This window comes from Phyllostomus hastatus, unplaced genomic scaffold (assembly GCF_019186645.2).
Source record: "Phyllostomus hastatus isolate PE091 unplaced genomic scaffold, TTU_PhHast_1.1 phas_scaffold_1066, whole genome shotgun sequence".
NCBI classification, from domain to species: Eukaryota; Metazoa; Chordata; class Mammalia; order Chiroptera; family Phyllostomidae; genus Phyllostomus; species Phyllostomus hastatus.
This window is the reverse complement of record NW_025334004.1, coordinates 10,629,058-10,642,700: the sequence shown is the minus strand read 5'-3', so window position 1 is coordinate 10,642,700 and position 13,643 is coordinate 10,629,058. Positions and strand designations below refer to the sequence as shown.

Genomic DNA, 13,643 nt, shown 5'->3' with positions numbered 1-13,643 from the left:
GTATCTTCTAGCAGGAGGCTCTCAAGCCACAGGGAATTATATCCCAGGCATTTGAGACCTTCCCCAGGCCTTGGGTGAGAGAGAAACCAGCCCCAGGAACAAAACACCACTCTAAAGTTGCAGTTTAGTCTCTTCATCAGATACCTGCCCTAACACCCATCTAAGATGGGAACACAATCAGGTCTTCTCATTCCTGCTTTTCTGTAAACCTCACCAACTCTGTCAGACACACTAATTTCACCCAACAATATTAGGCACCCACTATATGCCAGGCACTGCTCTAGGTACAAGAGAGAGAGTAAATAAAAATCTCTGGCCACACGCAGTAGGGGACATAGCCAATGTCAGATGATGGTAAGTGCCATAAAGAAAAATAGGGAAGGGTGGTAGATAATGCTGAGAAGAGGTGGCGGAGGGAAAGGGGTCCATTTCAAAAAGGATGGCCTGCAAGGACTTAACTGAAAAGAAATGTTTGAGCAGACCTGAAGGAGGAGAGGGAGGGAGGGACCCAATCGGATATCAGGGGCTGGGATGGAATGAAGAGCAAGAAATGGCTCAAGACAGTTACACTGTTGGAAGGCACATCACGTCTTGTAGACCAACACAAGGACTTTGAGATGAGGAGCAAAGGAGTAGCAAAATCTGATGTACAATTTACAGTATCACTTGCTGCTGTGCTGAAAATAGTCTGTCGGGAGACAAGGGAGGAAGTAGCAAGGTCAGCTAAGAGGCCGATGGTAGCTTAGACCAGGGTGAAAGTGGTGAAGATGGTGAGATGCAGGTTCTGGATATATTTAAGGCGAAGACAACAGAATCTATTGATTCAGCGGATGTGGGATGTGAGAGAAAGGCAGAAGTCAGGGCTTAGACACCTGGAAAGATGAAATCACTAGTAACTGAGATCGGCAAGTCTGGAAAGGGCAAGGGTGGGAAGGAGAGCTCATTTCGTTTTGAGCATGTTAAACTGAGAAGCCTTTTAGATACTGGATGTGTTGAGTAGGCAGCAGAATATGTAGAGACAGGATGGGCTGAAATTATAAATGTGAGCATCTCCAGCATATATAATAACACATAATTGTAAATATAATCATACAGAATTTCCATGTATGAACACACTTAATCTGCATGACTATATGTTTATTATCTGTCCCCCTAAACTATAAGCTCCATGTGGACAAGGACCAGGTCTGCTCACAGCCAGCAAGATGCCTGGCACTCAGTAAATATTTACTGAGCAAATGGAGAGATTGCCCAATGATTCTCTCAAGAATAGCCACAGCAGCCCACTCAATGAGGGGCTGACTTGTTGCCAAGCCCAACTAACCCAAAACAGGACCCTGGGCCTGTCCACCCCAAGCCTGAGATTCCAGAGTGTAAGTGGATATGCCTGGCACCTCAGAGAGTCAGATACTTGGGTTTCAGCCCTGCCACATTCTCAAAGGGTGGAGCTGGGCAAGAGACTGGCCTGTTCTACCACCTCTATTTCATCCTGGGGTGGCCAAAGGAGAGGCAGCCGCACCCCCTCACTTCTTGGTCAGAGATATTGATCTACTTAGAATATACATATGGGGTAGCAGGAACCCCCCCAAAAAAAGAGTAAATCCCCAGGAACCCCCCCAAAAAAGAGTAAATCCCCAAGTATTCTCTGAAGAATGTAAGGGCCACTTGACATCTAAAGGGGAGAACAAAGATCACTAGGTTTCCATTAACAGTTGAAAAAAAAGTGACAACCACAAAACTTGATGAGATGAGAAGACCACCTAATTCTTCTAGGTAATCCAACACTGCCTGACCAGTGGGTGTTATGTCTCTGTTTCACCCATCAAGTGACTGGGAAGAGAGAACTAAAGCCAAAGGGTGACAAGGCATAAGATTTCAACTCAATAACTTTCCAGTTTTAAATACTTGCCTTTGTGAAGATGATTCCAATGGCTCTAAAGATGTAGTATAAACCCTTCCCTTTCTAAGATGTTGAAAGTGTGACCCAGTGAGGTTTGATGATTTGCCCAGGGTCACCCAACCATAGGCCTAGGACTAGAGCATAGATGCTAGCTCTCTGTGAGGCTTTCTGCCATTATACCAGTGACCAAGGAAATGTAGGAGTTACAGTGGGCGCTAGGGGAGTTTTAGACGTTAGCATTAAATGTAAAATTGTGTCCTTGTCAAAGGGTGAGCGGCAGATGTTACAGGAATGCCAGGTGCACACTGAGTTAAGAAGGATTTCTTCCCTTATACTACACTTGTCATTTTACAGAGTTCCCCTTGGCTTTGGATATTATTAATAAAGCTACTCATAGTGAGACCCACAGAATCGCAAAAAAAATGATACACTATGAGGTAAAAATGCAGATATATAACTCAGCAAAATGTTTACATGAAAAATTTAGATGGTAAGATAAAGTCGGGTCAGCTTTCTAAAATCAACAAATATAGAGTGCTTCCTCTGTACAAGCCACTGTGCCTAGTGCTGAGCATATGTATGTGTGTGCATGGATGGTTATATGAGTGAGAAAGACACACACACACGTGGAAAAGAGAACACAGGTCTTCAAGGCTTGCAATGTAATTGCTGATATAAGACTGTAAACATCAAAGAAATGACTAATAATATGGAGTAGATCATTGTTAATTAAGTGGTGCAAAGTGTCTGAAGAAATTCTCAGAAGAAACTATCAGCCCTGGGTGGTGTGGCTCGGTAGATTAAGCACCCGCCTGTGAACCAAAGGGTCACCTGTTCAATTCCCAGTCAGGGCACATGCCTGGGTTGCAGGCCAGGTCCCCAGTGGGGGGGGTGTCAGAGGAAACCAGACATTGATGTTTCTCTCCCTCTCTTTCTCCCTCCCTCCCTGTCTCTAAAAATAAATAAAATCTTTAAAAAAAAAAAAGAAAAGAAAAAAGAAGCAGCAATCAAGTCCACTGGGGTGGGGGCGAAATTGTCAGGCAAGGTTCTTTTTAAAAAATATTGGATTTGAGGTGGACCTTGAAGGGAAGAAAGGCTCTTGATATGCAGGGGGAAATAACATGAGCAAACACTGGTGGCCTACTGGCAGGGAAGAGAAAGAAAGCGTGCCTTAAAAAGGATTAGACCCAACTTGAACAGTCTGGAGAGTTCAACTTCTTGTAGACATAGGGAAGGACTTTTTGCAGAAAATTTTCCTGAACATAAAACTATATGGTTTAGAGCAGGTTAATTTAACAAATGTCTTTTGAGAGGCCTACTGTGTATAGGCACTGAATGAATGACTGAAGATGAACTTGCCTTTGGTGGGGAGCTAACTTCAGCCTGAGAGATGAGTTGCACTTGAGGTGACAAGGACATGAAGTAGAGTGGAGAGGGGCAGGTTTATAAGACCTGCTGAAGGAAGAAACAGTAGGTCCCAGTGACTTACTGGCTGGAAGGCAGAGGCCAGGAAGCAGAGAGAGTCAGCAGAGAGAAGTCTTCAAAGTATGAAGTTAGGCAGCTGCAAGAATGGAAGAGCAGACGGAAACTGGCTGAAGGGGAGAGATGCAGAGCTGGATTTTAGAAGTGCTGAATCTGAGGATAACTACATCAGCGTGTTCAGTGGGTATTTTAGAGATATGAGTCTAATGTTTGAAAGAAAATAGTTGAAGATCCAGCATAGGGGTCTTCCCAATGGACAAAGAGTTGTGGAACTGAGTAAGATCTCTCTGGGAGGGAGTGTAATGAGAGAAAAAAAACAGAATGTCAAACTGACCCAGAGTGTGTCCACACACAGGAGTGATCTGAGCAAAAGACCAAGATAGTCTAATGCTAAAAAGGGAAGGGGAGAGAGTTTCAAGTAGGAGATGGCTGTCAACAGTGATAAATGTGACAAAATCATTTATGTGAACTGAGTACATAAATAATAAATATTTGTGGAATGAATATATGAATGAATGGAAGAAAGCCCTTGGCTTTGAAAAATCAACTTTCCTCAGTCAGAATGGCCAGGGTTGCCAAGAGGATTTCAATGTTAAATTTTGCCCACCCCCCTATAAAAACACATTTCTTCTTCCACAAGTCATCCTGTCCACCATACAGACATCCTTCCCTGTTTCCCTCATCCTCCTTCCCAGTTTCCGCCAGCCCCCAACACACCTTTGGTGTTAAAGGAGACAGGAAACTCCAACTAGAGTTTCCACTTCATTAACTTCTCTGCCTGTGGCTCCTCTTACACAAAGGGATATGTGGCAATTGGGTGGAAAAGGAGACTGTGTTCTAGCTCCAGTTGTACTACCTTCTAGCTGTGTGGGTTTGGGCAAGTTGCTCAACCTCTCTGGATATGGGCTTTTTCATAGATAGGAGGAGGTAGGTTCTATTCGGACTCTAGACAAGTTTAAAGGTGTCTTTCAGCTCTAAAGGCCACGATTTTATCATTCTCAGAAGGTCCTTGCAACATCCTCAGAGAAGGAAGTAAGTACTAGACCTGGAGAAACGATCGTCAGCCCTCTTCCCAGGGCGAAGTGCCAGGACAGGAGTGTACCAAGAAAGTGAGAAGGCGCTGCCCGGCCCTCGCCGATCACCAGTGAGCAGATCCCATTCCCATGGCTGGGAAAGATCCCAAAAACCCGAGGGCGATTCCCACCCCACACCCCACTTTTCCGAGACTCCCAGAAGGCAAGGAGGCTCTAAAAAGCCCTGCGGGAAAAATAAAGATTTCTTTCCCAGAGTCCTGCGGTGCTTCAGCAAGTCGGATTCCGGCAGACACGATCTGCAGTCGGATAATGACACAGACAGTCTTTTGGAAGAAGCGACTGTTCTCGCCTCATTCGCTCCGAGTTCTGGGGACGCCCGGACGCCCGCGCTGTGCCCCAACCGGCCGGCATCCGACCCCGGCCCCGCTGCCAGGCCAGCGGCGCCCTCGCCCCGGCCCTCCTCCACTCCGCCGGCCCGCTGCGGTCTGCAAACATTTCCTGCCCCCGCCCCCACTCCCACCCGGAGCTTCCCAGTTGGAGCGAGTTGAGCTCCAAGCCGGGTCAGCGCTCGCAGTTGCCTCAACTCGGCTTCCCCAGCCACCAGGGATAGGGAGGGGGCCCCTGGTCTGGCTCGGAAGCAACCTTCGGGCAAAGCCAGGCGCCAGGAGCCGTGGGAGGTCGTTCGGGAAACCTAGGGCTCGGGCAAGGAGGGGGACAACTGGCAGGGTGCCCGTAGCCCCGCTCCCTTCCCGGTTGTTACCTGCTCGCTTGCGGGGGTGTCCCGGGGCGACCGGCCTCTCCCGGCGCTGTCTCCCCACGCAGTTGCCCATGCTGGCTCCTCAGCCGGCCCCCATGCACCGGAGACGGCGGGCTGGTCAACTGCTCCGCGCTCCTTCCCCGGACGGCGGCGTCCGGGGTCAACGGCTCCTGTCGCCCCTCATCGATTGCTCCCCGATCTCCCCCGGGGGCTCGCTCTACCCTAGCGCCGGCTTCGCCACAAACTTTGCGGTTGCGGGTGACGGGAGAGAGGGAGGTGGCCGACTCCCCAGCACAGTCCCAGGTGGCCGGGCCAGGGGGGCCCGCGACGGTGCCCGGCCAGAGAACAGCTCCGCTGAAGGGGCGGAGAGAGGGGGCGGGCACCGCCGCAGCTACACCCGGCTAGCTCAGGACTCCTAGCTGGGGCCGGCCCCCCGGAGCCTGTCACTCACCTGCCTAACCCCGCCCCAGCCCAGCCCCGCTTGTAGCCGCCGGCTCGCGGTGCCCGCGCCGCCACCGCCCGCCGCAGGTGCGCATGTGACCGACGGCACCGCCCCCTCGGGCAGAGCCTGATTTTTTCATTGGTTTCCCCCAGGGTGCGTACCGCCCCTCGGCCCCACCCAGCCAGGTGCCCGCCCCACCGTCGGTTTCCGGGGTAGCAGGGCCGGGAATTACTTGCACTCAATGGCCCCCGGCTGCTTGCCCAGAAGCGGCCTGCCTTCCCCTCGCCACAACGCTGACTCCAGGCCCCGCCCCTCGGGGAAGGACTGTCCCACCCCTCCCTGAAACTGCCTAGCCGGCACAGCACGTGATCCAAGGAGCGCCCCGCCCCCTCAGCCTTCGCCAGATGATTGGTTCAGTAGGCGCGTGCGCGGAGAGGCCGGTCCCGCGCCACAGCCCACTTCCCCTCCCACGGTCTCTAGTTCGCGTCATGGCGGCCTCCGCCGATCTGGAGGCGGTGGCGCCCACGGGCGCCCTGTGGGGCCTCGTGCACGACTTCGTCATGGGTCAGCAGGAAGGACCCGCTGACCAGGTGGCTGCAGGTACGCCAGACGTCGCCGCGGGGCTTCCTCTTGGGGGCCGACCGAAGGGAGCGGCCTCAGCACTGTGGCCGGGCGGGAAGGGAGTGAGGGACAGCGGTGACTTTGAGAGATTGGTCTGAGACAGGTTGTGAGCATCTTGTACTTAAGAGCTGTAACAAACTGATAGTCGCTTGCATCTTCCCTAAAGTGCCTTTACTCCCCTAATCTTTTATAGCCACCCTGTGCGCCGGCCCGAGTTAGGAGAGTTATTACTATTTCATACTTAAGAAAACAGGCCCAGAGACTCGCAGATCAGGCAGGCGAGGGAACCCGGACTCGGACCCAGATTCTCCAGTTTAGACTCTGGTGCTGACGCCGCGAAAGCGCGTCATTTCTGGGAGGTTGACGTGAGAAGAAGCATAGTAAGGAGCTTCAGCTCCAGTCGCGTGGCATGTTGGGAGTGGCCCGGCGGCCAGACCCCTGGCTGTAATTGGAGAGAGGAGAGAAGCCGCCTGGGGGAGTTTGAGATGTACTGCGTATCCTCCTTAAGGCTTTTCTTCCGTTTCTTGGTGAAGTTCTTGATTAATTTGCTTCATGGCTTTTTTTATGTGGTATTTGTTTTTATCCTTTCCCCGGATTTCCAGTTTCCTGCTTTTGACCAGTTCAAGGATCTCTTAGTTCTGACAACTTAGCCTAAGATTTGAATAAAAGAAATTCCAGATTTCCTTGGAATTCTGAGACTTCACTCTAAGTTTTTGAATGTTAGGAGGCCTTCATATCTCTTGTTAAGTAATAGAATACGAAATAATCTCATGAAAACAGATGAGTTTTGTCTATTTTTGGAAATTTCTCATGCTTGGGGAAAAGTAAAGTGCATGTTTCTCTTCAAAATTGAACATAGTAACTTTTAGAATGTAATGAATTAATATAGTGAATCTGCAGGAAGTATAATACTTTGGTCCTTAGCAATTCCACTTTTATTAATTTCATAATTATTGAACATGTAGTCTCTCCAAACAGATGCAGAGCAATAGGAATATAAATACAAATTAGACTAGATATGTGCCCATCGCTACACCATGAAAAGGACTATGAGAGGTCCGTGCAAAGTGGCATGGAAGCATCAAGGAGCAGATGCCTGATGCGGCCATTCCACTAAGTTTAACTGCTTACAGCATTAGGAAGTATAGTGTATTATCAGTGCTTACAGTGATCAAGTACAGTGCATTACCGATGTCATTCTCCCCAGTGTTTTATGAAAATTTTCAGACGTACTGCAAAGTCTAACGACTTTCATAAGAAACCCACATACACTCACTATCTAGATCCTGCCATTAACATTTTAGTATCACTTGCTGTATCACATATTTATCCATCCATTTAAATTGTGGATGTCAATAAACTTCCCCCTAAATATTTTGGTAGGCATGTTATTAACTAGAGTTTGTTTACATATTATTTTGGTGTAAAATTTATATCCCATTAAGTGTACAAATTTTAAGTGTATGTTTGCTGATTTTTAAAAAATGCACACACCTACCCCTACCAAGATAAAGAACATTGCTATATCAGCGTTATTTGTAACTATTCTTTCATGTTTATATATTATGAACACAATAATTTTGAATTTTTCAAATTCAGAACACACTTGAGAGTCGTGAATAAGGAATGCCAATTCTTATAAATATCTTTGTAAAATTTATATTTGTATGCCTGAAATAAATGGCCTATATTATTGTCTAGTTTAAATTTAACTCAGCTCAGGTAAAACTGTAACACCAGCCCTGTTGTAATTTAACCCTTCCAAAAAGGAGGTTGGTAGTAACAGATGAGTAACGGGTAATAACATGAGGTTGAAAAGGTTTGGTGGGGCTGGATTATGCATAACCTTGGATTCCAGGCAGAGGGATGTAAATGACCTATTGTAGGTAATAGGAGTCATTGTAGATCCTTGAGTAAGGGAGTCACATAATGAAAGTGAATTTGAGAAGGATTAAATTGATATTCTCAGTCTTAGATCACAGCTTCAGTTAAGGTTGTTGAAGGCTGACAGTTTTGAAGTGTCCTGAGAATCAAATGTGCTTTCTTATCCTCTATCCCAAATCAAGCTTTGTCAGTGCTGAAGAAACCAGCATCTATTCAGCCACTCCTACAGCAGCAGCCTCGCCAACAAGTTATAAATGCAGAAGGAACACGCTCTAATCACAAAGGCAGCTACCACCAACTTTGCTCTTTACCTGGGTTCTGATGAAAGTGTCAGATGCAGAGGTATAAGTAATAGAAGAGAAATGTTCTGGCAGTCTAAGGGTTAAAGGCATCGCATTCTGGCCCCAGCCGTTACTCTCACCAGTCCTCTCCTGGACCTTTAGTTCCACGCATCCACCTTGATTTGCTATTTTCCCTGAGTGCTTTCCTTCCCAGTTCCCCCCACTAGCTCTGTCTAATCAAAGTCAGACCTAGGAGTGGAGGCCCAGTTTGAGTGCTCACTGACTACCCCCTAAGAGTTTCCTGATTACTCCAGCCAGACATCATCTCACACTTCATAATCTCTGTGGTACTTATTTCTCAACCACTCATATGTTTATTAGCAGACTTGCTTAGTAGCTATTTCTGTACACATCTCCACATCTTACCCTCCTATTCCTACCACCAGAGTTACCTGGAGACCAGCATTTGAGGGAGGATGCCCCAAAAACAGAGTTTGTTTATAAAAATTGTGTATTTATTCTTACATGTTTAAACTTAAGTCACCTTCAAAGTACTCTCCGTTTGATTCAATACACCCATCAAGAGTTTTTTTTCCACTGCTCCAAACAGTTTTAGAACTCATCAGTTTTGATGCCTTTTAGTGCTTCTGCCGTTCCACCTCTTCCACATCAGTAACTGATTTCCTTTGAGGACTTTTTTCATAGGGAGAGAAGAGTCACTTGCTGGGGGGTGAGATTAGGTGATAGGGAGGGTGGAGCATGGGGGTCATGCCATTTTGGGTCAAAAACTGCTGAACACTCAAAGCACTGTGGGCAGATATATTATCATGAAATGGATGAATACATTGAAAGAGTCTTCAAAAAAATTTTACTGAAGCCAAATGCAGCCTCTCACAGCAACGCCAGCTGGTACACTGATACAGATGGGTTCCTAGAACACTCACCTAGCAGGGGAAACCTGTACTATGAGGGGCCTGCCTTTTAGAAGATAATTCCAGGGTCTTGTTTTTTTGGCGGGGGGGTCCTCCCTCATAAGTAGGTGTGCTGTAAAAAAAACCCACCTAAGTTCATGGAAATAAGAAAAGGGAGAATCTGTGGAATTTGAGGCCTAACTAGTTATAGGGTTTGAAGGAGAGGGAGAAGTCTTAAGATGACCTAAAGTTTTTAAGCCTGAGAATGAGCAAAAGAGAAGTATTTGTTCAAAAAAACAGAGTTGGGAATGGAGCTGGTTTTGAAGAGTGATTTTTGGACATGTTGAATTTACAGGTGATGGATATAAATTTTCTTTCCTTATTTGGATTTTCCTTAATTTCAGTCTTTATTATATTGTATTGTCCCACATTTGTGATTCCTTGAGGAGACCAGTATTCCTGAATCCAAAAGATTGTTAGATTATTAAAAAACAGTAAAAATAGTTCCGAGAAGTGTGTGACAACCTCAGCAGAAAGGACAGTTGGAGAGCTTAATTGGAACTGCGTCCTGATTGGGATTTTTCTTTCTCCTGCTCCTTCACATACCAGCCCTGCCCCCACCACCCCCATCCCTTGGCTGCCACTCCAGATTCTCAAGTGGCTGCAACTCCATCAGACAGAGGTCTGATTGTGCATTCTATGTCAGTCCATATAAACACTCCTTTGACAACATTCCCCACACAAACTGGTGTCCTGCTGAGGAAAGTGTGGGTAGTTAGGAGGTGCTAATAGGTCCATTTTTAGAGAGCAAATCTTGGACTCATTGGAAAAACTTAGGGAAAGGAACTTTGACTTATTTTCCTTAATGCCAGTGAGGGTACCCTAGTTAAATTAACTGTTTATTAGCTTCTTTCATCCCAGGAGTCTAAGTACGTAATTAACAGTACTTCCAGATATTTTTCATTTGGGAGAATTTATAGCTTTAAGAGAATTGACTCAGTTAATTGCTCAGTTAGTGAGCAATGGTCCATAAACCCAAGAATTTTTTACTCCTTTCTTATGTTAACCCAGTCTCTGTTTGTATCACTATGGTAATACTGAACTTGTTACACTGTGGTTGCTTTAGATGTCTTTCTGCTCTAAAAGACTGGGCTCTTTATTAAAAGCTCTGTCTATATTTCTATCTCCATTGACTAACACAGTACCTGATTTTATAATTGATGTTCAATAAATGCCTTATAAATAAATGGAAACAAACACGCACAACAATTATGGAGAAAACAAAAGAGGGAGTAATTCTGTTTTGGGAATCAAGGAAGGTTTCACAAGAGTTGACATTGGAGCTGGATCTGAAAGAGTTGAAGTTCCTCTGATTGACAAAGGCAGGAAAGAGGCAGTCCAAATTCAGGGAATATTTACAGGACTGAGGATACGGAAGAACTTGACATATTGGGATTTCATGTGACTGAATGGTGGGAGTCATGGTGAAAGGTAAGGCTAGAAGAGATTTGGGGACCACACTGCGAAGGACTTCAAGTCCCAAGGAGTTAAGTCTTAGGCAGTAGGAGCAAAGGAATGGTACATGTTTGGGATAGGGAGGTGATTCTAGATAGAATACAGATGGATTAGAAGGCTTTTTCATTTTAACTGAGGTGAAATTCACCGCTTTAATCATTGTAAGTGCACAACTAACTAGCTTTTAGTATATTCACAGTATTCTGCCTCCATCACCACTATCTACAAATTCCAGAACATTTTCATCACACAAAAAAAGCGGAGGGCTATTTTGAAATCTGTTGCTATATAGTCTGGTCATAGGGATGAAAAGGAGTCATATTTGAAAGACATTTCTGAGGTAGACTCAGCAGAACTAGAATAAAGTGTTAAATTTAGTCACCTTTGTTGAAAACATCCTCAAAATCTGTTCTAGTTTTTTGCCACCTTACTCATGGTTTTCCTTACTCTTATTTATTATGGTGTGATAGCTGTAAAGCTAATGTAAATAATATCTTTATCTTTTCCTAATTCTGTATTACTTTTGTACTTCACTTTTTTATGTTGGTTTTGCGTGTAATTCAAGATGGGATCCTTGTGAAAGGTATGAAGACTACCGGGATCTGCCAGGAGAGTTCACTCAAGTACTGAGATTCAAGGAACCACAGACAAATGGATGGCTCTTTGTAATGATAAAGCTGCTTCTTTTTTTCTTCTTCTTCTTCTTACTGCCTTTGATTTGTTTTGTTTTGTTTTCAAAAATAAGCTGTCCAGAGTGATTTGACCTTTATGGAATGAACACATTGAAGCTTATGTCACAGGCTTCTTCTGTGGTAGTTTTCTTCTGCGGGCTTCTTCCCAACTACTGGTGTCTTGGTAACTGCAGCCTTTTTACCCACCAAAGGCATCTTCTGCTTCTTAAGGCCAACAGCCTTCTTTCCTTTCTTACCTACCACAGGCTTCTTGCCTGGAATCCCCTTCTCATCTAATTTGGCTTCTAGCGCTACTGCTTTTTTATACATTCTGGAGCTGTGGTTCTTGGCCTGGCAAAGAATGGTGTTTCGGCACGCAGTCTTTGCATGTGGATGTAACTTCAACAAGATTCTCAGGCTTTTCAGTGGCTTCTCCTTCAGGACTGTGTGATGAATCTTCTTGCGTGGAACTGGAGAGCTCTTTGGATCTCTGGGCTTTTCATTGTGCTCAGGTCTGTATCGAGTGTCTTGTGCATGGGGAGTTGTAGGTACGTTTAAGGGAAGCAGCTCTATGCCAAGTGCCATACAGATCATCCAACTTACGGAAAGCACTTTGGGTACAAATGCAGAAACAGCCCATGTGCCCACCGGGAACAAATTTCAAAATGTTCAGTTTGCTTCCATTGCGCAGAGTAATTCCCAGAATGTTTCTGAAGGCTTTGATGATACGACTGTCCTCGTTATAGATGATGCAAGGTCCCCTGTGCTAGATACCACGGTGGTTTCTTATTGTACCCTTGCCATCTCTCATTCGCTGAGAGGCATAGACCTTCTTGATGCTATTCCAGGCCTTAGGTTTCTTAAGAAGCAAAACAGCCTCCTTTTTGTTTTTGTAGCCTTCAACTGTATCTTCACACCGAAAGAATTTCAAGAACCTCCTCAGTGCAATGACCTTTAGACAGGACCAGCCCTGGTAAGGCGGAGGCAGCCAGGACAGAGCTGGTGGCACATCACTTCTGTGATGCAAAGGGCACCAGTATTTGGTTGGAGCAGACATGTAGCCCTCAACCCATATTTCCAAAAGCATCCTGGCCAGAACAATGAGCCCCACCACCTCAGACTCTGGGAATTCAAGCCCCAGCTCTGCCAGCATCCCAAGACTCAGCTCTGATTTGATGACCTGCCAGTTCACAGGCAATATTGGTCTGTCTCTTGTTTTTGCTCAAGTTGGTGTGAACAAAGTTCACAATATCTGGTTGAATGGGGGTCTTGAACACAGCAGGCAAAGCAACGTTTTTGCCAGATGACTCCCCTTTTTGAAGCACACTGGTATCAGTGGATGAGCACACACCATGGTGGGGAGAGGAGAAGGCCACACTCCTCTCAACCTGGTGGCTCCCACAGGAAAATCAGCAGCAAGTTTCTTAAATGATGTATGCTGAATGCTGAAGAAACTTTTTTCATTTATTAAATTTGAGGCAACCTATAGAAATGGAAATTAATGAATAGGGGGCATGAGGGAACTTTCTCAGGCGATAGAAATATTCTGTATCTTCACTGGGGTGTTGGTTACTCAAGGTATGTTTTTTTTGTTTTCTTTAAAGATTTTTTTTGCTTTTTTAGTAAAGATTTTATTTATTTATTTATTTATTTATTTATTTATTTATTTTTAGAAAGGAGAAGGGAGGGAGAAAGAGGGAGAGAAACATCAGTGTGTGGTTGCCTCTCCTGCACCCCCTACTAGGGACCTGACCTGCAACCCAGGCACATGTCCTGACCAGGAAACAAACTGGTGACCTTTTGTTTGTGGGAGGACACCCAACCTACTGAGGCACACTGATCAGGGCACTTTCTGGACTCTATTTCTGTACCATTGATTTCTTTGAATATGAACTCATATTACACTGGTTAGGGTTTTTTTGTTTTTGTTTTTTTTTTACTTCTGTATGGAAATTTACCAGTATATTCAAAAGTATAACAATCTTTTAGTATCTTGAAGGTCTTACTTCCCTTCCTTCCCCATTACTTGTTTTCAGAATTTGCCTACTTCTGGTATGTGTATTTATTTATTTATTTGTACTTTTTACTTGAGTTTTCTTTTGTGGTCCTCAGTGGTGCTTTAAAGTTTTCACCATTAGTTTTCGC

At 45.4% G+C, this 13,643-nt stretch overlaps 2 protein-coding genes and 1 pseudogene across 3 annotated transcripts in view; 1 reads left to right on the top strand and 2 right to left on the bottom strand.

Annotated features, from left to right (window-relative positions):
* Positions 1-5,774, bottom strand: part of UBTD1 (ubiquitin domain containing 1) — a 53,066-nt gene extending 47,292 nt beyond the window's left edge. Inside the window, exon 1 of the mRNA XM_045854163.1 lies at positions 5,177-5,774. Coding sequence (XP_045710119.1) covers positions 5,177-5,246 — 70 coding nt within the window. The 5' untranslated portion in view covers positions 5,247-5,774. The remainder of the gene's footprint in view (positions 1-5,176) is intronic.
* Positions 5,775-6,074: 300 nt separating this feature from the next.
* MMS19 (MMS19 homolog, cytosolic iron-sulfur assembly component) overlaps positions 6,075-13,643 on the top strand; it is a 28,011-nt gene continuing 20,442 nt past the window's right edge. For both annotated transcript variants that reach the window (XM_045854660.1, XM_045854659.1), the window contains exon 1: positions 6,075-6,215. In XM_045854660.1, the coding sequence (XP_045710616.1) occupies positions 6,104-6,215 (112 nt within the window). In that variant the 5' untranslated portion in view covers positions 6,075-6,103. The remainder of the gene's footprint in view (positions 6,216-13,643) is intronic.
* LOC123829118 lies at positions 11,429-12,852 on the bottom strand (annotated as a pseudogene).